Source organism: Gracilinanus agilis, chromosome X (assembly GCF_016433145.1).
Source record: "Gracilinanus agilis isolate LMUSP501 chromosome X, AgileGrace, whole genome shotgun sequence".
Lineage (NCBI taxonomy): Eukaryota > Metazoa > Chordata > Mammalia > Didelphimorphia > Didelphidae > Gracilinanus > Gracilinanus agilis.
In genome coordinates this window covers 54740623-54766175 of record NC_058136.1, presented here as the reverse complement: position 1 = coordinate 54766175, position 25553 = coordinate 54740623, and the positions used below count along the sequence as shown (strand labels likewise).

At 41.3% G+C, this 25553-nt stretch overlaps 1 protein-coding gene across 1 annotated transcript in view; it reads left to right on the top strand.

Moving 5' to 3' along the window:
* Positions 1 to 25553, top strand: part of DOCK11 (dedicator of cytokinesis 11) — a 180273-nt gene that overhangs the window by 56685 nt on the left and 98035 nt on the right. The window contains exons 20-29 of the mRNA XM_044682838.1: positions 307 to 399; positions 2701 to 2824; positions 8965 to 9086; positions 9273 to 9359; positions 9956 to 10045; positions 13312 to 13430; positions 15507 to 15576; positions 15661 to 15786; positions 20103 to 20174; positions 21126 to 21272. Of these exons, the coding sequence (XP_044538773.1) occupies positions 307 to 399; positions 2701 to 2824; positions 8965 to 9086; positions 9273 to 9359; positions 9956 to 10045; positions 13312 to 13430; positions 15507 to 15576; positions 15661 to 15786; positions 20103 to 20174; positions 21126 to 21272 (1050 nt within the window). The remainder of the gene's footprint in view (positions 1 to 306; positions 400 to 2700; positions 2825 to 8964; positions 9087 to 9272; positions 9360 to 9955; positions 10046 to 13311; positions 13431 to 15506; positions 15577 to 15660; positions 15787 to 20102; positions 20175 to 21125; positions 21273 to 25553) is intronic.

Below are 25553 nucleotides of genomic sequence, written 5' to 3'. Positions count from 1 at the left end.
AATATTTTCCCATCAGCTACTAAGAGGTAGATAGAGGCTGCTTGTGACCTGGTTCACAATTCTTTTTGTTGGTTGGCCCCAGGCTTCTCATCACTCAGTTATCCAGTGAACTGGAAATCTTTCACCCATCCAAGTTCACTAACTTTTTGGAGCACCAGGAGTGATTTGGCCTGGCTTGGCTGTGTGTTTCCTGAGCTTCACTTTCCTGACCGAGAGGGGTGTTTGATGAACTACTTTGTCCCTGTGTCCCCCAGAGCCTTTCATCACACAGGGAATGAGGGCAATGACTGTGTCTCTCTTTTGCAGTGCATTTATGGCAAACCTGCCGGATCTCTTTTTGTCACAAACGCTTTTGCTATCGTTTCTCATCACAACCAAAATCCAGAGTTCTACGATGAGGTAAGAATGTTGTCTTCTTCCACCAGGTAGGCTGGGCACTGATGCTAAGGTGTTATCTATGGAAGTGAAAGTGGTACAGGGTAGGCAATCTTGTTAGTTGGCAATAACCACCGAGATTAGGCTGGCAAATTGAGGCCAATCTCTAGGCCTGATACAAAAGAATAAGGAGGGGAAGCGGTCATTCAACTAGGAGGCTGCATTATCTGGGACTGAATAGCTGGGTAGCTTTGGGCAAGGCCCTCTCTTCTTTGGCCTTGATTTCCTTACCTGTAAAAGAGGAGGAGGTTGGATGAAGCAGTCTCTAAGGTCCCATGGCTCAAAGGTGCCAAATCCCTTTCCATTTAGAAGTCATTCATGCCACTAAGTTTCATTCTGAAGGAGGTACATTAACACTGTTAAGCCATTAGCATTCATACCATTTTCTGTGCTGCAGTGTCTTACCAAATTGAAAAAACGGAGACTCTGCAGCCTCCTCCCTGCATTTCTTCCTTTCTGAGTATCCATTCCATTTGTCTCCGAATGGTGGCGGTTTTGTGGTATTCTTTGTCTATTTCTTAACGGTGTGTTTGCTTCATTCTCTTCCCAACTACTATATATATCTGTCTTCTCTGGGCTCAAGATCTTCCCCTGCCTTCCTCCTAGAATCTCTTGAGTTCTTTGAATCCTGGGCTTCTGACTGCCTGGGGCTCTGGTGCCAGCTTTGTCAGTAATTACTCACTAGCTGGCTGGCTTCTTCCAAACTTGCCCAGCCCCAGACCACAATGCCCCCTTCACCTCTCAGACCCTGGTCCAGGTTCCTGGAAGGATTTGTGCGAGCACCCCATACTATTGTCACAGGCTGTGACAATACACACCTGAACCTATCTCTACATATAGAAGGCCCATCTATATAACAGATCAGTGCGGTAAGTGTTGCAACACAATGGACCTAAATTTAGAGGAAATTCATTATGACCAAAGAGTTCAGATGGCTCCCTAAGAAATGTTACTCCACTGCCTTTCCCTTCCTGAGAACATGACCTGGGGATGGAAGAGAGCAGAACGGTGCATTTCAACCTTGTGTCCTGGGCCCATGTACATAAGAGGGATTTCCCTTAATGACTAAAGAACATTTCATACAAATTGATGATATAGTAATTAGCTTTCATAATATAATAAGACTTGGAGCTGGAGGGGACCTTGAAAGTTCTCAGCTTTCATTTTACAGAGAGGGAAACTGAGAGGTATTCTGAGAAGTTTCACAGCTTGCCTGTGGTTTTAGAACTACTATGTGTCAGAGACAAGATTTCCAGGCAGCTCCTCTCCCCTCCCCTCCAGTGCTTCAGAGGAATTTTGCTTTTCCAATGGCTGGAACAGGTTTCCAGCTGTTTGATAAATACAGGGAAGAGGGAGGAAAAGAGAGAGGGAGAGGGGGGGGAGAGAGAGAGAGGGAGGGAGGGAGGAGAGGGAGAGGCAGAGACAGAGAGAGAGAAAGATAAGGGGGGGATAGTGAGATGGGAAGGGGGAGGTAAAGAATAGGGAAAGAGGAGAAAGGAGAAGAGAGAAAGAAAGTGGGGAGAGAAAGAGAGGAAGAAAGCTATTATCTTTCAAACTGTATTCCATGCTTTGTGAAGATGAGAATATTTCTTAGAGAGGTTATTTCAGATGTGAATGAAGTCATGATTATAAAAGGCTTTGAGGGCCTGGCAGACAAGAACTATGGTTATGTTCACTATACAATAGTGTGTTAATAATGTGTTTTCATCTACTTACTCAAGTGAAAAGTTCTTTTTGAAGACCTTTAAGTGCTATATTTTGTGGGTTATTATTATTATAGTGATTTTTGAAACTTTTTTTTGGTAAAGATGAGCAGATTTTTTAAAAATTTGCCCGTTTATGATGAGACAGAAGACATTAGCAAAAAGTGGCCTCTTTCCTGCTTTATTCAAGTGACTTGGAGTGGATATTATTTTAACAGATTTGATTTCACAAATGTCCTTCTATCTGGCAGCATGAGGAGGAGTGCTAGCCGTATATTTTTTGCCCAGTGTTTGAGGGGTCTGTCAAGCTAGCACAATAGAAGGCACAGGAGCATCAGAGCAGAAGTCTTACCGTGAGCCCCCGTAGCCTGAGGGTGCAGCATTGCCAAAGTGAAATAGGCTGGGAAGTCGAGAAACACTCTGTGATTGGCCAGCTGGGCCCCTGTGCAGAGAGTGTTTTCTGAAAAGCATGATAAAAGCCAAATGCAAATAATTCAGCACAGATTTGGATAATGGAAGAGTCGAAAATTAAATGCCATGTGTAACTACTGTGTCTTTTCAGGTGAAAATTGAACTTCCCATTCACCTTCATCAAAAACATCACTTGCTTTTCACTTTTTATCACATTAGTTGTGAAATTAACACAAAGGGAACAGCCAAAAAGCAGGACACTGTTGAAACTCCAGGTAAGTGTCCTCTCGGAACGCATCCCCAGCCACTTCACAATCAATTACTATTCCTTTCCTCAAACCATGGACCTCTTCTTTCCTTTCCCACAAAATCCACTTCTCAGCAGGTAGGATTTTTTTTCTCCTTAAGCTTTCGTTTGACTAAAAGGTCTGTTCCACTAAAGACTTAGAAAACCTTGCCAATATGGTTGTAGTACTGCACAGAACAGAAAGGAATCTCCTTTGCTCTTCTAAGTGCATGTCCCAGTGAAGTGTATTGGTTTTTTTTTAATTAGCCATTTTAGAAAATTGAGCACTACAAGGGCGAGCTAATATAGTCAGTTGAGGTGATGTGGTGGCTGGAATTTTCCAGTTCTGCTCATTGTGGAACAGGGAAGTCATTCTGGTGCCAGAGACATCTGTGAGCCTGCAGGACAGAAGCATTGACTGGCACTAATTAGAAGTGGGCAGCCTTAAGACTGAGCAGGTCTTGGAAGGGAAGTCTCACTAAGTGTGTTGGCATAGTCTGACTTCAAGCTCCATTCTGAAGGCATTCACTGAAAAGTATTTGTTAGGCCCCACCTAGTGAGAGAGTCAGCCTGGGCTAGCAGATAGAGTGCCAGACTTATCAGGAGACCAGGGTTCAAATCCTACCAGGCAGGAGAGGGTATAGCTAAGGGAATGGGCAGACTTTTGGACAGCCAGCCAGAAAGGCCATAGAATTTTCTGAACTACAATAGAAACTTCAAAGCACTTAAAGAGGTGCAAGTTGTTAGAATAATTAAGATAGTCCCTTAGGATCCCATGGAAGATTAGAGCTATCTCACAAAAGAGCTTGGAAGTACATGTGAACCAGCTGGCCGTAAGCATCTCCAGCATGCATGTCTAGTCTAGCTTTGTTCCCAGGGACCCAGCTTGCTTTGGGAGATTTGGACAGGATTAAGCCTGTATTAGTCTTTAAACAATCAAGGAATAAACTCACAAACTGGGCAGTTCTAGTCTTTTATCTCTAAGGTTTGTCCTTCCTGAGATGCTCTCACCTGAGACCATTAGCCAGATCAGGCCTAGACCAGACTTTAGCTTCAGTATTGTTGCCCTGTTGTCTGTCCGACTCCTGGAACTTTCTGTGGTCCGAGAGCATCCATTGGTTCCAGTGAACATTCAGATCAGCACTAGGGTGTAATTATACTTGTGCTTCAAGCTGTCTTGGCTTCTAGAGCACATCAGATATGGGAGGTGGCTAAAGAAGGAAACCATGCCTGGACTGTGGCCTTGCCTCCTTCCTGAGTTTCCACGAAGGGTCTCTAAACTAGCCTTTGGCTTAGATTGTCGTTGGCATGGCCAGACAGCTCAGATTGACTCACCATATAAAGCCAGTGATAACAGGAGACATTTTCCTTTCCTTTTCAGATTTTCTGGGTTGGAAAACTTTTCTTACTTTGTCAACTCTGGTTTAACTACTTTGACACAGTGTCTTTACATGCACATTCAGCTCACTGCTTGACTCTACTTCTAATAAAATAAACCAGCCTGAAAGTTTTGCTAACACAGAGCTGCAGGCTCTTGGCAGAGTCTGGGAAAGCCAACTGGGCCATGGTGTGGAGAAAGCAGTAGGGTTTAACTCTGCAATTAAGAATGAAATGGCATTGCAGATGAAGCTTAGGAAAGAAACTCTATGGCCTAGTTCTTAAATGCTGCCTCACATGCTCCCAGCTCATACTGAAAAATGGATTGAAGAAAATGCCCCAAAGTGGGCTTCCATAAGAGCTCCCTGGTACCTGCCCTCCTTGTGTGGCCATTTTGAGTCCAGGGGAAGGTTTTTTTTGCTTGGTTTTAACTGCTCAGTTAAAAGCCCATGGAAACCAGAGACATGTGAAGACTGGAAATCCAGCTTTTCCTCACACTGAGAATGTATATCTTAGTTCAATTGTGTTGCAGTTTTCTTAGACATGAGCAAGATGGTCTTGGGGGGAATCTCTTCAGAAAGTCAGTGGTCAGATACAATCCTGGAGCATAATGAAAGCATAAGGTCAGTAAAAACTGACGGTATTGTGCCAGGTGGTATACCTGCCATTCCCTCTGTGTGGGGAAAATCCTGTCCCATTATACAAAGTATGTACGCCTACTTCTTGTAGGAAATATAGCTTTAACAGAACACTGGGGCCTTAGGCACGCATTTCCCAGTCCCCTTTGCATGGAAGGATTATAATACAAAACTCCAGAAAGCAGGGATTAGTATCTGAGGTGAAAGTGAACAGGAATTCCCCAGGCCCCAGGTCATACTCTTAGTTTATTGTTTGAAATCTTAGAATGGAGTTTGAAAACCATATTATTCACAGGGATAGAAGAGAGAATGAGAGACTTTTGAACTCTTTAAGAATGGAAACTAAATCTACTTCAACTTCAAGCTGTCATGACCTCGCTTCTGGGAGAGTGTAATCACCCATAACAGCTCTTCCTGCCTCCAGTTTTTCCTCCTCCTTATCCTTAACATTCTGCCAGGCTAATCATATATTGACTTATGTCACTTCCGTTCTTGCAAAGCATCATAGGAAATGTAGTTTGAATGGTTGGAAGATAAAGGGAGTTTTTAGAGAATAAGGACAGGGGCTCCCAAAGACACCATAGAGAGTGGTACCTTACCTTACCTTAGGCCTACCTTAGTGGTTCTGACATGGAATAGTACTAATTAGAAAAGGGATAAAGATTGAGGAAGAAATAGTATTATGGATGTGTATTACCTGTACTCACAATAGAAGAATGAACTGCCTAGAATTAGGGAACCGAAACAATGGAGGTACACTTCCTCAGTTGACCTATATAGCCAACTCGGGAAGTAGCTAGATGGCTCAGCCGCTAAAGAGCTGGGCTGGACTCAGGAAGAACAGAGTGTAAATCCAGCCTCAAAACACTTATTAGCTGTGTGATTTGGGGCAAGACAGTTAACCTCTGCCTTAGTTCAGGGGAGAAGGAAATAGCAAACCACTCCAATATCTTTGCCAAGAAAAGCCCATGGACAATATGGTCCAGGGGATCATAAAGAGTCAGACACAGATGAACAACAATAACAACACAGCCAACTCATCTGAGAATTCACAGGCAATTTTAGAACTTTAGTATATTGGAGAGTTTCTGTGAAGTCCCATCCCTGCTTCTGCTATTTTAGTTATTTCCATTTAATGGCAAAAATGTGGTGCTGTGGTGAGGGTGCCTCCACTCCATAGTGGTGGGCTTCTAAGTAAGAAAGCCAGTGTAGGTGAGGACCAAACATCTTATACAGTTCCTCTCTTTCTTAAGTTGAAATCACATCACACTCCTCCCCACTCCCCAGTTGAATCAGATTTCAATTCTTGGCAAAATTCTAAAATCTTTTCTTGAAGGAATTATTCCCGAACACTTAGGAAAGGAAGTACCAATCAACCATCAAGCACATGGGAAGTTCACTGTTCAATTGAAGCCATTACATATTAGGAAATAGAATAGCAAGGGTCTGGGGTTTAAGCCATGGAAGGATCGGGCCTTCCTTCAGGTGACGTTGCCAGAGCTGTTTAGCCAATTGAAAAGAAGACTAAAATAGATGTAATGATAGTCTTAAATTCAGTAAACCTTTATTAGGTACTTACTGTGTAATAATGATAATGATAGCAGCTAACATTTTTTTAGCACCTCCTATGTGCCAGGCACTGAGCTAAGAAGTATTTTACCAGTATTATCACATTAGAGCCTCATGACAATCTTGGGAGGTAGGTGCCATTATGATTCTCATTTTACAGGTGAGGAAAATGAAGGAATTAGAGGCTAAATGATTTGCCCTGGATCACACAACTAGTAAGTGTCTGAGGCAGGATTTGAACTCAGGTCTCTATGACTTCAGTGGGGCACCCCCTAGCTGCTTTGTATAAGGCATCTTACTAGTTGTTATTCAGTTCTGTCCGACTCTTCATCTCTCCATTTCAGGTTTTCTGGAAAAGGTACTGGAGTGGTTTACCATTTCCTTTTCCAGCTCATTTTCCAGATGAGAAAACTGAGGCAAACAGGGTAACGTGACTTGTCCAGAGTCACACAGCTAGGAAGCCAGACTTGAACTCTGGAAGATTAGGCTTCATTACCCCTAGCCCAGTACTTTATCCACTGTGCCACTTTGCTAATAGCTAAGAATAAATAATTATAAAATAAAATGGTTCTTACCCTAAGGGAGCTTAGATTCTTCTAGCAGGATACAGCTTAGGTGCAAATCAGTAAATATGAAGGAATTTCAAGCAAATAAAAGAGTGGGTGGGGAGGGGCCATCTATACAAAGATACAGAAATAAGAAAGGGAATGCTACATGCAGAGATAAGGAGTGGTTAAAGAATTAGATCAGCCTCAGAACCAGGAACCAGGAAGACCTGAGTTCCAGTTCCATCTCTGGCATATACTGATTAGATGGCCTTCTGCAAGGCACTTAATTTCTCAGTGATCTGGGTACTTTTCTAAGACCCTAAGCTGTAGAGAAAGTGGGATCTGCCCTGCTCACATGTGGTCCCCTTTGCCAAGGAAACCCTGGGTCTGGCCCCTCAAGGAAACAGGTAGCAGGCAGTTTGATCAGAACCGGGTAGGTGAGAGGGGTTAATAAGAAAGAAGACTGAAAAAGCCCTGGCTGAGGAGTTTGTGTTTTATCCAAGAAGTGATAGGGAGCCCCTGAGGGTGTTTGTGTGTGTTTTGGGTGGGAGATTGAAAGGGTGATATGGTCCTATAGTTTGGGGAATATCGATATGGCAGCTGAATGGAGAAGGGAGACAATAGGAATGTCTGGGCAAATGGAGGGGAGGGCGTTCAGATGAAAGGATCTCTAAGCTGAACCTTGTAGGAAGTGAGATTCCAAGAAGGCAGGTGGAGGCTAAATGGGCAGGAATGGTGACTTATTCCACTGAACACAGTGGGCTATGGGGGTGGGGTGGGGAGTCAGAGATGATCCCTGAGGATGTGAATGCCTTCATGAAAATCCCAGGATTTGAGAGTTGGGAGGGATCTCAGCAGAATCGCTACTGTAGCATGCCTGATAAGTGAAGAACTTTAGAGCAGGAATCGAACACAGAGGCCACTGAGGCCAACTCCTTCATTTTACAGAAAAGAAAACTGAAGCCAAGAGAGATTAAGTGACCAGGGTAACACAGGTAGCAAGGTCATCTGTGCAACACAAGAACCCAGGCGCTCTAACCAGTACTATGAGAACACTGTGCAATGCTTCTCAATTCCAGTCCCATGTTACTGCCTGCCTGCTAGATAGTTCCAGTTGGGAATACTGTAGGTATCCCAAATTCAACATATCTGAAAAACAGAACTCATTCAGCCACCATCCTTCATCACGGAAGTTTCTTTGACTTTTCCCTTAAACCTCATATCCAGTATCCAGGCCCTTGACAACTGTTGTCTGTCCATAGTATGCTGAGTTTACGACTCTGTCCCTCCTTGCCTCATCTCTCAGACAGATTCCAGATTGGTTTCTGACTCCATTCCTCCTTTCTACAATCTATTCTCCACTCAGCTGCCTCATAGATTTTCTTAAATATCAATAGTGCCTTGAGTGCAAATAACTCTCTTGGAGCACTGAGCATTATTCCTGGTACATTTGGGCTATTTTTTAATCTTGGTCCACACTTGGGCCTGACTATAGGCTAGTAGGATCTGGCTTTTGGCATCTGAAGCATAGGGGACTCTTTACTAATGCAGATTGGCAGCTCATCTGTTATTGGCCTTCCTAGAGAAGTGCCTGAAGTTCATAGAGGTAAAACCAGCTTGCCCATGGTTGCACAGCTGTTGTATGTATGTCAGAGGTAAGACTTGAATCCAGGTCTTCCTAGCTCCAAGAGAAGGCACTTGAAGGTTTGGTGAATATAATTGAGTTGAATTCTCAGGGCCTTACTTTCTTCCTCTGGGAGAAAAAAAAAGAGTGAGGTCCTCCTACTTCTAAAATTCTCTGATGGAGGAACAGGTTAAATAACTCAGCTCTGTTGGGGGCTTTTGTTGTTCTTTCCATACTGTGATGATGCTCAGCCCCAGGGCTCTGGTTCACGGTCCTGGAATTCCTCCTCCTCCTCTCCCATCTTCCAGATGTGTAGGACAGGACTCGATGCATTAGCTGTTGTATTGCTCATGATCCATTATTGTCTCGGCAGTTGGGTTTGCCTGGGTGCCTTTGCTGAAGGATGGCAGAGTAATCACATTTGAACAGCAACTCCCAGTCTCGGCCAACCTTCCTCCTGGCTACCTGAGTCTTGGTGATCCAGAATCCAGACGGGTAGGAAAATATTTCTTTATAAAAGGGTCACGTAAGGTCCATTTTTGAACTGCATTAGCCGCATTGCCATTTTGGAGTTTGGTATACCAAAGAGGAAGAACTGTTTAAATGTACTTTTTAGACTGTTCATATGTACATCTATTTGACGAAATGAAACAAACCCAATGCCTTGTTTTCTGTTCACAGCAACCAAACATTGATATCAAGTGGGTAGATGGTGCAAAACCTCTCTTAAAGATTAAAACACACTTAGAATCAACCATCTACACTCAGGTAAGGTGGATAAATCCGAATTTTCTTTCAGCTTTAGTATCAGAGAAAAAGAACTTGTTGGATGAGCTCGGGCAGTATTGGCCAAATTTGAAGCTCGGGAACCTTGAGAGATTTTGGTCTGAGGGCCTTTCTGAGTGAATGGGGCCTACAGAGGCCACATATGTCCAGACAATGTGCTCCACATAGACTTGTCTGGCTTCTTGAGCTACTGGTGAAGTGTTGAGGATTTTCCTAATTTTCAGTAGCTTTCCTCAGTGGGCTGGGATTGTGTTCCTGATTAGTTTTTAGGAGTATACCCTGCCCTCCATGGAAATCCACTTAGTAGTAACCTGCATTAAATAAAGATTTAGTATTCTTTAATAGAGGATTTGGTTTCTGCTGCCCACCCTTCCATTCCTATACCACCCCTTTCCCTTGGATCATTTAGTTTATGAAATGAAAAGATAGTGTGATCTCTTACACATAAGACCTGGAGCTGGGAGGCAGTTGAGCTTTGAAATATCCAGCAAAGCTCATTTGGCAGATGTGGGACCAGAGGGGTGGGCGGGCCAGAGATTTGGGCCTAAGGGTAATGGCTTTTTACATCTGGTTTCTAGGATCTGCACGTGCACAAATTCTTCCGTCATTGCCAGGCGATGCAGTCTGGTGCTAAAGCAGTTCCAGGGGAGCTCATTAAATATTTAAAGGTAAAAAGCACAGCGGCTTTCCATAAACTTTTCAGTCATAATGAACTTGCTCTGTAGGCCTCTGTGTTGCCATATTTTGATTTGGAAAAAGGAAGCTAACACTTTGAATATGTTTTGCTGAGATCATGCTTTTTGTGCCTTGCTTTTCCATTAAATGGCTTTCTAGACACAGACAGTAAAATTACTCTAGTGAGAAGCCAATATTCTAACCCAAGAATTCCAGATCTGATTCTTAGTGAATGGAAATAATAGTCATCACCATTGCAGCTTATCCAGAGGAAATGCTTTACAAATTGTTATCACATCTGATTTCTCATTTGTTCCTCCCAGGACCCTCTGAAACAGGCAAGGGAGGTAGTCCTACCTCATTTTTACAGTTGAGGAAATTTAGGCTTACAGTGATTCAATGCCTTGATGAACAAAGACTGTGGTAAGGAGCGGAATCAAGTCCTCAAACCGAAATCTTCTGACTTTTCTCCCTCTCTAAGAATGCCTTTCCAACTCAGGTCAATTAACGAATGTGTCCCAAGTACTTTTCATCCTACTGAGGAGGTAGATCACAGAGTGGAAACATCAATTTTTTTTTTAAAACGAGAGAGAAACCACAAGAGCTTGAACTAGTGTTGCTTGTGGGATGAAATGAGAAGCAGGCCTCTGTCATTGTCTCTTCTTCAAAGAATCTGCAAGAGGCCAATCAGAAAGAAGAGAACAGAATATCTCCATATAGCTGGCATTTTTCTTTAGCACTCTGTCTCAGGACATCATAATCTTGTAGGAATTGGGCCTTGATGAGACATTATATAAGGAGGCACAACCCTGGATGGCAAAAGGAGTTCTGAGGTGTTTGCCATAGATAGAGAGCTGGAGCAAAGCAGTCTAATGCCATAAGATTAATTTCTCAAGCAAGAGATATTGGATTGTCTACATTCTGTGTGTTTAGGCTGTAGAGACTGTGAAAGACGGAAATCTAGGAGACAGGGTGGACCAGTCTCAGAGGGCTGCAGTAGATTTTAGTGCTGGCTTTGGAAGGAGATTGTGAAAAGACTAACTCTATCCTCACCTTGTGTGCTCACATTCAGGAAAGATAGGATTGGAAGATCATATATTTAGAGCTGGAAGGAACCTGAGGTTACTAAAACCAATCTCATTTTAGAGCTGAGAAAACTGAGGCCCCAAAAGTTAAGTGAATTGCCCAAGATCACATGGGTTGAGTGGATAATGTCTACCCTGGTGGCAGTTTCTTCAGTACTTTCCCCCTCATCTATCACCTCTGGAACTATAGGAAATAGAGCTCATTTTTCTTAGGGGTGTGGAGCCCAGCTGATATCCCAGAGTGATGATTTCTCTCTTTATTTGATGCTTTGCTTTTTGAGGGCAGGTACTGTATTTTTCACCTAACACAGTATCTGACACATAACAGACACTAAGTTTCAGTTAACTGAGTAGATCTGAGCCTCTTCTGCATACCCTGTGGGTAAAATGTTATACTGATGGGGCCCGAGGCCATGATTTCCATAGGGATTACTCAACATTCTCCCTGTTGGACCTGGGAAAAGTAGTGAGGAGGACCAGAACCCAAGTTTTCAGAGGAACTGAAGGAGACTTTGGCGACATGTTGTTATGGAGACGGTGTTATAAAATGTGTCCTTTTTTATGGAGCTATTGAGCCTTAGAGACAGCAGAAAGTCGAACAGTATGCCTATATGCTTATTAAGAGTAAAGTTCTCAGGGGCAGCTGGGTTGCTCAGTGGAGAAAGCACCAGACCTGGAGTCGGGACTACCTGGCTGGGTTCAAATCTGGCCTTAGACACTGCCTGATTGTGTGACGTAGGCAAGTCAGTTAGTCCTGTTTGTCTCAGTTTCCTCTTCTGTAAAATGAGCTGTTTGATTTGAATGAAGACAGAATTCCCCAGTAGTGCACATCTATTCAGTGCCTGAGCCAACCAGATGCAAGCAGATAGTATCATTGGACATTAAAGCTATATGACATCCAAAGGTCATCTTATATAACCATTCATATAAAAGGGAGTCATGGAGAGGTTGTGGCTAAATCTTTCATTCCCCCAACCACTCCATTATGTCAGAAGATCTTCGGTCTCGTCATTATTCTGTCACTTACTGGAATGTGACTGTGAGCAGGTTACTTGCCTTTGCCCTACCTCAGTGTCCTCATCTGTAAAATGGGAGTCAAAATACCTGCCCTGTCTAATTTCCAGGGTGTTGTGAGGAGAAAATGGAAACTGTAAAATATTAATCACTGAAAAGAATACTGTTACATCATTATCCAGAATTGAAATCCATTCCTCCAGCATTGGCCAGGCAAAGGATCTCTCACTGACTTGCCAGGCGTTTGCCTGTTAGGGTCATTGGCTTTTTCAGGGGTGAGGAACTGGATAAATGATTGACCAGAAAAGAACAGCCTCATTTTTGGGGAGGGCGTGGACCTGCTGTTGTTTGTATTATGCAAGCTTGCCCCCTAGTGGCAGTTGATGAAATGCCACATGCCTTCAGGAGTAGAATTTAGCACCTCGGGGATCCCAAAGTGGGACCTGCCCCCAGATCAAATCCACGCGACAACATCCCTGCCTAAAGATCAGCTCATCGGCCTTACAGAGGAGAAGGCACGCATCTTTTATGCCCACGCGCATATGAACACACCGGCATCGTCTACAATTTTCTGTCTGTTCCATAGCCTGTATGTGTAAATGCAACAAAGAATTGTTTTCAAAATTGGGACATCATAACAATCTCATGGAAATGTGGAAAAGCCCAATACAAAAAGGAAAGGTTAGAGTTGGAGAGCGGCACGTTCCAATTGGGCTTAGATTTTGCCTTACCAGTTTTTATTCTAAAAAGACCAGTTTTCTAATAATCTCTTTAGTTTTGACTTAGTACTAATATTTCCTCCACGGTGTTCCCAAACACCCTATTTAAACCGCACTAAGACTTTTGGGACACTCTGTATTCATATCAGAGGGAGTCAGTGCTGCTGACAGTGGGTAGGTCACTGGACTTAAAAAAATTGGAGCTCAACACCCATCTCTGTCTCTTACTGTGTAACCGTGGGCAATTCGTCTGATTCCTCTGAGCCTCCTGGAGCCCTCAGATTGTAAGAGAAGTCCCATTTTTGATGAAATCACATGTAGGCCCTTGACATTTTGAAGTATATATACTGAGCTTTACGTTAGTCTCTCATATTTCTGTTGGCTTTCATCACTAATGCTATTTAGTAAATGTGTGTGTGTATTTTAAACATTTCATTTTAGTGTTTGCATGCCATGGAGATTCAAGTAATGATACAGTTTCTACCTGTAATTCTTACGCAACTCTTTCGTGTTCTCACAAATATGACCCAAGAAGATGATGTGGCTATCAACTGCACCATGTGAGTTTCACAAATAACTGAGATCTCTTGCTTTATTTGGAATCCCTTGGAGCCAAAATAGAATTTTAACTTCCAGATGAGGACTTAATAAGTGGAATCCTGAGGAATACCATAACTCACAACCTTGAGCAATCTCCAGGCCATTGCTTTAAAAAATGTCTATGATTACTCTGTTGTGGGGTTCCCTCCCCCTCCCGATTTTTAGTTCTTATCGCATTAAAGAACCTATGCTTTTCAGTGATCAAAAAATATGGAGAGTTGTCTTTCTCTCTTCTCTTGGTGACTTTGAATTGTCTCCAATCCATCCTTCACTTTGTCGCAACCACAAACATAATTCTCGTCATTTTTCTCTTTTTCTCTTTTCTTCCTGGGCTTTAAATGTGAGTCTATCTTCCAGGCACTTTATCACATAGAATAATTTCAATAACAGTTACAATATACATTTAGATAACTGGAAAGAAATTAAATGATGATGTGCAAAGCTTAGGTTATCTAAAGGTATGTCTTTTGAACTTGGAGACATACTTCTTAAAGCTTTCAGTTTGATAGACGTTGATATCGGAATTTGGATGAACTAGTCTTCTATAATGATCTCACTTTTTATTCTTCCATAATAACAGGACAACATTATATCTTAATCTATCAGCGCTGATTAAGCAGCTACAGTTATACGCTGTGCTAGATGTTTGGAAATCCAAAGATAAAAAAGTGAAATAGTGGCTGTCCTCAGGGAATTTACATCCTATTGAGAGAGACAAGATGTACCTAAATCTGTATAGAATATCAATCAAATAAATACCATGAGATTTGAGTAGGGTCTTGTGGGTGGAGAAAGGCATCAAGAAAAACTTCACACATAGAAGGCAATATTTGAGTTGAAATTGGAAGGAAAGAAGAGATTCTAAGATGAGAAAATGAAGAGAGTGAGGCAATAGCATGTGTAAAAGTCCAAATGGGAGATGGGAGGTCAATTTGTGGGAAATAAGAAAGCCAGTTTGTCTGGACCTGGGACTGTAGGAAAAGGAGCAATGCAGCTGGAGTAAGACTGACTTTAAATGCCAAATGGGAGTTCTTATTTGATCTTAGAGGAGCCACTAGAATTTGTGGAGTAGGAAAGAAACCTGGTCAGACCTGTTCTTTAGGAAGAAGCCCTTTGGCAGCTGTAAGGAGGCTGGTTTGGAGGGAGAAGAGACTGAGGGAAAAGGTGATGAGGATCCAAACAAGAGCAACAGCTGTCAGATCAAATCTAAGAGATGTTGTCAAAGTAGAAACAGCAAAATTTGGCAACTGACTGGGTATAGGGAGTGAGAGAGAATGCAGAGTGATAAGTAATGACTGGTTTGGGAAGCTGAGAAATAGGAAGGATGGTGAGACCTTTAGAAATGGAGAAGTTCAGAGAAGGCACAGATTTTGGAGAGAAGATGATGAGTTCTCTTTTGGACATCTTGAGTTTCATATACCTGTGGGAACCTGCTTTCAAGTGTCCAAAAAGCAGCTAGTTGGTGATACAGAACTAGAAATCGAAACTAGGGCTTAGTGTGTGGATCTGGAAATCATCTACGTAAAGATGATAGTTAAGCCCCAGGGAGTAGGGCTAGAGTTGATGGGGAGTTCTTAGAGAATTGGAAAGGAAGAGCTAGTCTTCTTAAAGCCCATTCAGTTTAATTCTTACCTTCCTCTAAATCTTGATGACCACTGCTTTTAACTTAATGGAGTTTGACTTGAGACTCCTCATTCTCACAGAACCTTAGAGCTAGCACAGATCTCAGCAGCAGTCCAGTCCAACCTGTACCTGCACAAGAATCTCCTCTGTAGCATTTGCCCCCCCCCCCAGTGCATTGCCCTTTAGGTCTCTCTCCAGTGGGGGTCCCCACCACCTCACTTTTAGTCAGGCTTGCTTAGGAAGTTTGTCCTGACATCAAGTCTAAATCTGCTTTTGTGCAATTTTCACCCGTTGCCCTGAAAACTATTTGCAAAGCAAATCATGAACTTTCTCATTGAAAGGAAAACATTCATCCTAAGAGGAACAAAGGAGCTCATAGCACCTTACCTGGAGTTTTCGTCATGTCGTTTCAGGGTTCTCTTACACATTGTGTCAAAATGCCATGAAGAAGGCTTGGATCATTACTTAAGATCCTTTCTAAAGGTTAGTGGGGGAAGCTTTCATCTTCGATGGGGGACTTTATGCCTTAATAATCTCATTGGATTCACTGTTCCTTTTTGTTTGTAGTATAGTTTCCGGGCTGAAAAACCAGGTGCCCCTCAGGCCCAGATGACCCATGAAATCTTGGCCACAGCAATGACAGCAGCGCTGAAGCAGTCTGCAGACTTTTTAGCCATAAATAAACTGCTAAAGGTAAGGACTTGGGAATTTAAGGGAAGCTGTGGCTCAAAGGCTGGCTTGAGAGAACAGCATGTGAGCAAGCTACACTTTATAAAAGTCCCAGCTTCAGTTCCGGGGGCTCCCTTCAGATTCTCGTAAGCTCACATGGTGCAGACACTGTTCTTGGGAAATTCTAGTCTTCCTTTCTGCATGTGTCTATATAGCCTTTGGCAAAAAATTGGTTAGAGGCTGTGCTTACAAATACAATCCTCAGGGTATGGCCCCTGAGCAGCAGATGGAGCAACAGAACTGGCAGCCCTAAAGTGGAAGGAACAGAAAAGGTGATCTGTCCATCCTACCTGGTCAAGGCAAAGTTAATAGGGAATGAAGAGAAAAAGATAAATCTTTTGGAAAATTCTACAAATGTGAAAATGGATTCGTGAAGGCAACACTCTCATGACTCTTTTAGGTCATGTCTAGGCTAATCCCTCTAAAAATCCCTTGCACCCCAAATCTCTCATGTGAGGCTGATTGAATTTTATTGTTTATTACAGGAAAGTCATTGATTTAAACAACCCCTAAACAGTCCTCAAAGGTGAATCCAGATCTCAAGCAGGGACAGTTTAGTTTACAAACTAAATTTCTTTTTTCTTCTTTTTTTTAAACCCTTACCTTCCAGCTTAGAATCAATACTGTATATTGGTTCTGAGGCAGAAGAGTGATAAGGACTAGGCAGTGGAGGTTAAGTGACTTGCCCAGGGTCACACAGTTAGTATGAAGTGTCTGAGGCCAGATTTGAACCCAGAACCTCCTAACTCTAGGCCTGGCTCTCAATCCAGGCCATCTAGCTGCCTTCCAAACTAAATTTCAGATGACTTTAATGAAACTTGGAGTCATTGTCTTCTTTTTCCACCAGCTATTTGATGTTTTATTTATATTGGACACTGTGTAGTCTGCTACCGTTCTCCTCTGGACTTTCTATGCTTTGGTTAGTGACTCTTCCTCTGATGCCTTCCTCTGGTACCTAATACAGAGTGGAGTAGAAAACCTGGGTTCTCAGAGGTCATATGAACAGATCCCAAACTAGCTGGCAAAGGCTTCTTCAAACCATAGTGATAAAAGAGTTCAGCATCAGGAAGTTGGCCCAGGCGATGAAGTTTTTGGCCCCAGAAGCTTACAAAGACTTTGAGCAATGGGAAGGGGACAACAGAGTTCCCACAGCTTGTTGAAATGTCTCATAATGATGGATGCAACATATTTGAATAAAGTTACTACTCATAATATGTTCATTTTTGGCTTTTGGTTTTTCCCCTTTTCTCAAAACCATTAGTCCTCTGTTTTTTGCACTGAATACGTTTGGTTTTGTTTCTGGCTTTTTTGGGGTCACTAATGTTGTATCCCTAGTAAATACTTTTTGATGGGGATGAGCAGAACCAAAGAGCCATAAGGCCATCTAGTGAGAGACTTATCTAGTCCAGAAGATGATGAATGGAGCTAAAAGTCTACAGGGTTTGTCGATTATTTATTTATTTATATTTATATTTCATTGATTTTGACTTTCATATGAGGCCATTTTTTGGAGTAATGTAATATTTGGATTTGTACCATTTTCCTGCCCTGCCCCTTGACCCAGGGCCCCATCTATTTAACTGTGGTTGGCTCTATAGCTATAAACAAAAAAATCTACTTCAGAATCTAAGCAAGATAGGACTTGGGCAAAATTGTGAACCATGCCAAATCCATTATCATCTTCCTACTTCCTTTTTCAGTTCTTCCCTCATCTGCTGTCCAGGTATCTCTACCCTTCTTCTAGCAAAGTCAACTTTTAGCTTTCAGAAAGGAGCAGAAAACTAGAGACACCAAAGTGTAAATGATGACCCATTCCAAAGGAAGTTTCATTTTCATTGGTAGTATTCACTTAACCCAGGAAATATAATCTCTCTGGGTCAAATTTTGGGCACTGTTAGGAATAAAATTGATATAGATGGATATATTTAATAATATTAATGGTTTATCATAATCCATATTGGTAATTAAGCCACATGCCTGCTAAGATCTAATTCAAAATCCCCACCATTACCTCTGCCCACCTGGCTGCTCCATCGCAAAAAGAGAGTACCAATCCCAATCTCCCTATTTAAGCTTCTGTTTACGTTGTCTTACTTTACCACGTAAGGGTAGGAAGCCCATTGAATTGTGGGAAATGTAGTTCTCAAGTCCCCTAAGTGTCCATAGGAAATTTATATCATGGATCTTGATATTAAGACTAAGGACCCCAAATTTCCACTAACACATTCCCCCCTGAGAGCAGAAAGAGACTGGTCTCCTTGAATGCTCTTGTAAACATAACTTTTAAATTACAGAAATTTGAGGATAAAAGAAAAGAGGGCAAAAACTAGCTGCATTGACAAAAAGCCAATTGGGGGCAGTCCCCTATTGGCATAAGAGTGTACATTCAAAACAAACACATTCAACTCCCCATAGTTCAATCAACTGTACCCCAAATTTCAATTTGGATCTTCATGATCCAGTGAAAGCTCTTCAGACATCTTATGGTGCCTTCTCCAAACAGGTTAATTGTCTGGATTCTGGGGAGATGGCAAATTTCTTATCCTAAAGTTACTCTCAAAGAATTTAAACTTTACATTATAGATTATAAAACATACATTCCCTTCTGAGGAGAATTATACATTTATCCCTGAAATTACTCTCAAAAGAGTTAAGATTTTACATTATAGATTATAATCCAGACATTATGATTATAAGACTTACCCCCTGAGGAGAATCAATAACACATTCTCCCCTGAAGAGGGTACCCCAGGTCAGCTAAGGATGCACGGTTGAGTCATGGGGTTATATGAAATCAATTGGCAAAAGAAATAAAAGAAATAAAAGAAAAATAAAATCCAAATAAAAGAAAAATAAAATCCAAATAAAAGAAAAAAATTAACTTGTGAATGAAATGTAAAATGTCAAAGTCTTATGTGCAAAAAATGTAAGGAAAAATAAACTTATAACAGGTCCTTGAATCAAGGCCCAATTAAAGTGATTTAAGCAGTTTTCAATTACCCATTCAGGAGCCAGGACTACAGAAAGTTGCCATTCTATATATAAGAGAAATAACAGGACCAAATATGTGTGCAAGGGAAGTGTCTTTCCCTGGTCTGATTTACCTTCACTCTTAGGGATATGGGTGAGCCAAGATGATGGCCAACCTTCGGTACCTGACTGGAAGTGTAGTTCGAAGAGACCTACATCTTAACATATGTTAAGCATTGCAACTTTGAGTCTTACACTAAGTTCAAGTCCTTATTATTGGCATGGGAGTTCCTCAATCCCACCTGTATTTGTATGGTCTTTTTGACCTTGTGTTCCTTGGCACTGTGCAGTTTTCTCATCATTCCCATGGGGATTGGTTGGTTGGTCTCCATGACCTTGTGCCTTCTTAGCACTGTTTAGTGGCTCTTGTGTTCCCTTCTCTTGGAATCAGACAGAAACATTAATCACAGTCCCATAATATTTACCAATAATTGGCAGGTTACCATAGTCTAAGGCTTTTGGGGTATGCATTAATATTATAGCAAATATATATTAATATTAAATATATTACTGTAAAATAAAAAAGGATTAACACTGATTATATGTGCTTTAAGTTCAAGAATGAGAAAAAAAGGAAAAAGAGTCAATTACTCTATTAAAAAAATTAAAAGGAAAAGCAATAAGAAAATTTAAAAATTCAGGGAAAAATACAGTGTTTTCAAGTATAAAAATGAGAGAGAAAAAACTCAAATACTGTATTGCACATAGAAGGAAAAATAATAAAAGAATGTTTTAAAAATCAAAAAATGTATATATAGCTTAGAATTAGTGAAAGGTTTTTCACCTAAAAATGAGATCCATTTCCTGTTAAGCTTTTGTATGAATTATGAGTGTAAATGGCTTTTACAAAATAGCAGATTCATAATGCACATTCAGATAAAGTACCATAATTTCCAATAACACATTTAAAGACAATAGCAAACCACATTTTATGTCTATTTCAGCTGGTCCTAAAACAGCTCTTGGCAGATCATAGGATTTATGTCTGGAAATTGCCTTGTCCAACTCTCCTAGCCCCTCAACTCCTCCATTAGAGATGAGGAAATAAGAGGCCAGAGCCCAGACTCAAACTCCACTCCTCTGCCTCCAAACCCAGTACATTTTAAAAAGGCTTATGAAAATAATGTTGTATTCAAACATTATTTTCATAAGCCTTTTTAAAATGATGAACCATAAATTATGCCTCAAAAACACCTGTTATATGCACACATTCTCAGCAATTATCTGATGTCACTGTTTTTCCGTTCTAGTACTCCTGGTTTTTCTTCGAAGCTCTGGCCAAGTCCATGGCCTCCTACTTACTTGAAGAGAACAAAATTAAGGTAAATAAAGTCAAATGTGGTTTTTCTAGATAGATGAATAAAGGTAATTTTCTTTAAGCCCCTTTTATATTGAAAGGCCTTTTAACTGCTGCCTTACTAGAGGATAATAATAAGTGAAAACAAAGAAAGAATCCAGGCATAGATGGAGAAAAGGACTGATTTAAGTTGTGTGGAGACATACAGGTGCTGGACTGTCTTGTACAGAGTTGTGTTCCTTTATAAAGTATCACTACTTGGAGTCTGAACAAGACCAGTCTTTTAGGAGTCTGACCTCTGTATGTTTTGGGGCAAAAACTGTCCCAGAGCAGAAATCGCTTTGATTTAGCATACTTGTTGCCATATATGGTCAGTTGGTAAACTTTTTCTGGAGTGTTAGGCTTTATGCAATAGATTTAGTCTGGGGAAGTTGTGTGTAAATTTAATTTTGGTAAATTCTATTTAAATAGTGCTTGGCATTTAAAGGTTGCTTTGAGAGGATTCTCAGAGTGGTTCCAGCTTTTGCTGCTGTGAAGCTGCCATCTTGGCTCCGCCTCTAGTGCTTGGCATTTAAAGCAAACTTCATGGCCTGAAATACTGCAAAGCACAAAATCCTCCCCTGTATACTGCCCTGTTACTCCTCTTTAGAGCAATATTGTTGAGCACTTATTAGTTTGCATTCAGTGTAGGGAGCTGGAGAGGTGTGTGTGTGTGGGGGGGAGAGTCAGGACAGATATCTAGAGCAAGTGGGATTAGCAGCAGCAGCAGCAGCCTAGTAGTAGCAGAGAGGCAGTGGCTAATGAGAAATTGAGTCAGTTGCACTCATACCCATAGTGACCTGGGCAAAATACTCTTTCAACTAGATGAAATGTTTTGGGAGGAGGAAAAGATATACTTTTATACAAATATTGACATTTGGGGTGCTCGGCTGTTAAGTTTGTCCCATTAATTCTTTCTCTATGAATTTAATTTCAGCTTCCTAGAGCTCAGAGATTTCCCGAGTCCTACCACCATGTTCTACATTCACTCCTTCTTGCAATAATTCCTCATGTGACTATTCGATATGGGGAGATCCCAGAGGAATCAAGAAATGTGAATTATAGCTTGGCCAACTTCCTGAAGGTGAGCTGTTTGGAGTCCCATTCGTTTCCTCTTGGGTCGTTGAGAAATTCACTTGTGGGGCTACTGGAGCAACTGCTTGGCTAAAAATAATCATCATTTTTAGTCTTTTTGACTGATTTTGTGTGTGTGTGTGCGCGCACACACGTGCTCAAACGGCCTGTTGTTCGACTTCATTGAGGCACATAAACCACTCAGTTCAGATAGAAAGGTGAACAGTTCATGCAATTGGTCTGATGTTTGTCCATATACTGCCCCAAATCCAGATGTTTATGAATATTCTTCTTGTTACTCTCTGTGGGGCCACTTGGGAATGTTTGCAAAAAAAATGAGCAAGCCATACAGAAAAGAATACAAGCTGTAAGCACATCAAGTCCCTGACTTAGAGAAGAGTGAGTAGTAGTCCAAATGCTGGTAAGTAGATTGGAACTCACAATACATTTTCCCATAATAACAATGATATTAATAAGGCACATAAGGGACCTTTGAGATCTCATCAAGTCCCCTCATTTGACAGATGAGGAAACCTGAGGCATAGAGAGATTACATTTCAGAGTTCACACGGCTAGTTAGCTTAGGTGGCCCAGTGGGTGGAACCCTGGACCTAAAATTAGGGAGACCTGAGCTCATATTGGGTCTCAAACACGCACTAGCTATATGATCCTGGGCATATCATTTCAGTTTTTCCATCTGTGAAATGGGGATAACAATAGCAATTAACTCAAGGAGTTATTGTGAGGATCACATGAAATATTGTTAAGTGCTTTGCACAATAGTACCTGGCACATAGTAAATGCTTAATAAATATTTATTTACTTTCTTCTTTCCTAGTACCAGATCTCTTGGTTTCCAGATCCATGTTCTTTCTGTTATACCTGGCTGCCTCCCTCCCATTACCAGTACTAACAGGTTTATTAGTACAGAGAGTAGGATTTGAGCTCCGTTCTGGGTTCAATCATCTTTTGAAAGCTTGCCTGGGAAGCTAACTGCTATTCATAACTTAGTTTCTATAGGAAAGTAGATTGGACACACAAAGCCAGAAGGGAATATGGAAGTACTAGAAAGAATTCTCTCTCTTGTCACAGCTAGGCTGGCTGTGTGACTCAGAAGGAAGTATGGATACTCAGGAAATACTTTCCCTCCTAGGCCCCAGGGGCAGACCCTCCTTGGTCCAGGCTAGCTAAAAGTTGAAAGTTGAAGAATGCCCAAATATTTGCTTTCCAGAATTTCAGCTTGGGCAGTTTAATAGAACTGAAAATGAGAGGAAACATTCAGGTGAGGAAACTGATGCAAGTAGCACTTTCCTTGTTCCTTCAACCTTCCCAGCATCACATAGCCAGTATATAGCTGGGGTGAGACTTGAATCCAGGTCTTCTTGACTTGGAGGCCAACTCTCTATGCCATGCTGCCTCTCTTTATTGATGCCTTTTGCCTGTTTGTTTTTTATAATATTTCCTTACAAGTATATTCATGTTTCCTCTTCTGCCCAGCAAGCCTTTCCGTGAAAAAGAAAAGAAAAAATCCACATCAGTAAAGCCAGTAAAAAAACTGACCTAGTCTGACACTTTTATGCAATATTTCATACCCATAGAGGGAATGAATACTACCTTCATTGGGAATACCATATGCATTGAGGCAGCTAGGTGCCGCAGTAGATAGAGCGCTGGGCTTGGAATCAAGAAAACTGAGATTCAAATACAGCCTCAGGCACTTAATATCTATGTGAAGTCACTTAAGTTCTTCTGCTTCAGTTCCCTCTGCTGTAAAGTGAGAAAACTAATAGCACCTTCCTCCCCCTACCCTAAACCTCCCCCCCCCCCCCCCGGGCTGTTGTGAGAATCAAATAAGACAATATTCATAAAAAGTGCTTGCTTAGCACACAGTAGGTGTGATTTATATTTATTCCCTTTCCCCATTTCCATAGTATCCTATCTGTATGATGAAGGAAGAGGGATGTGGGTTTTTTCATCTGCTCTCCAGGGCCAAGCTTGGCTATCTCAAGATCTATTTATCATCTCTGATAAGGACAGCTTAGTTGATAAGAAGTAAGGATGCGAAAGATCTTTTAGCTCCTGCTTCCAGCTCTGTCTCCGGGAGCATGGAGTTTATTATATGTATTTCAAGACTCATTTCACACAAAAGAACCCCCCAAAACTTTGCAGATGCACAGAAGTTACAAATTATGTCATATCAAAACACAAAAAAAATCTCATTTGACTTCAGAATAGAACAAGGCCAAGGCTGAATTTTGGCTGGTCTATTATTGAAAGCTAAGTCTGGGAATACTTTCTCAGGGACGAATAGCCCCCATTGGAGGTTTTGTCTAAATTTTGTCCATTATTGACCTTGATGTGTTTAGAAACAGATTCAGAGTCCAGGCAGCCTTTTGCTTAATTTCTGTCTTTAGTCTTGGAGAGAAATTGTTAACCTCTTAACTGCTGGTTTGCTAGGAACTTAAAGCTTTTCAATAAGGAAAGTTGTGGATCAGAAAAGGAGTCAAAAGAGGAGTCTCAGATTTTTATCTATTTGAGATTGTTTCTCTTATTGGCTTCCCACAAGTGTCCTTTTACAATACTTTGTACTTACGTTCCAAACTCCTCCTTTTCTAGATAGGGAAGTGACTAGCTCAGGGTCATACAGAGCCAAGACTAGAAACTGAACGGGATAGAGGTTTGTAAGTATGATTGAATGAACGAATGAGTCTCTACTACATCAGCTTCCCTAAACTTCTATTTGGATAGGCCGTAAACATCTCTAAAGATTGATTCCTGGACTGTAGATTTCAGTGATTTCCCCGTGATACTCTAGTAGCCTTGGTTATTGAATGTGTCCAATGAGACCATTTAAAAAAAACTATCCCAGTCCTATAAACATTACAAATGCCCAGACAAAATAAATAGTATAATGCCTGCCCTTTGATCCAGCCATACCATTGTTGGGTCTGTACCCCAAAGAGATCATAGATAAACAGACTTGTACGAAAATATTTATAGCTGCGCTTTTTGTAGTGGCAAAAAACTGGAAAAGGAGGGGATGTCCTTCAATTGGGGAATGGCTGAACAAACTGTGGTATATGCTGGTGATGGAATACTATTGTGCTCAAAGGAATAATGAACTGGAGGAATTCCATGTGAACTGGAAAGACCTCCAGGAATTGATGCAGAGCGAAAGGAGCAGAGCCAGAAGAACTTTGTACACAGAGACTGGTACACTGTGGTAAAATAAAATGTAATGGACTTCCGTACTAGCAGCAATGCAATGACCCAGGACAATTCTGAGAGATTTATGGAAAAGATGCTACCCACATTCAGAGGAAGTACTACAGGTGTGGAAACATATAAGAAAAACAACTGCTTGAACGCATGGGTTGAGATGGACATGATTGGGGATGTAGACTCGAAACTACCACACCAATGTAACTATCAATAATATGGAAATAGGTCTTGATCAATGGCACATGTTAAAACCAGTGGAAATGTACATTGGCCATGGGTGGAGGGAGTGCGGGGGAAAGTATGAGCATGAATCATGTAACCATGTTAAAAATGAATATTAATAAGTGTTTTAAAAAAAAGAAATAGTATGACAATGAATTCTCTAGAATTATAGGGTCCTCAAGGTATAGAAGAAACTCTTGTAACCTTGGAAAGGAGAAGTAGGAAAGGGAGGGAGTGTACAGGGAAGAAGAGACCAATTATCAAGGTGCTTTACACCAAGAACAAATGTGCCATATGCCTGACATCACCACAAAACCTTCCCAGACATTTTGAATACAACGAGGTATTTCTTTTCCTGATAAAAACACACTTCCAATTTTATGAGAAAATGTGTTTCCTTCCTGAAGGAACTTCCTAGCCAAACTTAGTAGAATATTCTTTTAAAGCAAAGGGTAGCTGTAATTGCTTTGTTAGGCAAATTAGGTGGGTCTTTTGGATGAGGGAGGGATGTGGGGACTCTTCTTTCTTCCTTCTCATCCCATTCCTCCCACAATGCCTTAAAGAATTAATCATCCCAGAGACAATAACTCATCTGTGTGCTTTTAGGATGACACTCCAATTTCCTGATGATTAATTTTGGATACAGGTCTCAGATCCCTGATGACTTTCTTTGCCAGAATTGAAATGAGGTTTTGCTCTCATTGCATAGGGCTTTCTGTGTATTAGAAACCAAGACAAACAGCTAACCTCCATTCTCGAGTAAATTCAGTAAGAGATTATTTGAGATCTAAAATATCAGAAAAGAATCGGGTTTTAAATTCTTTTCTTGGGAGTTTATACCCAACAA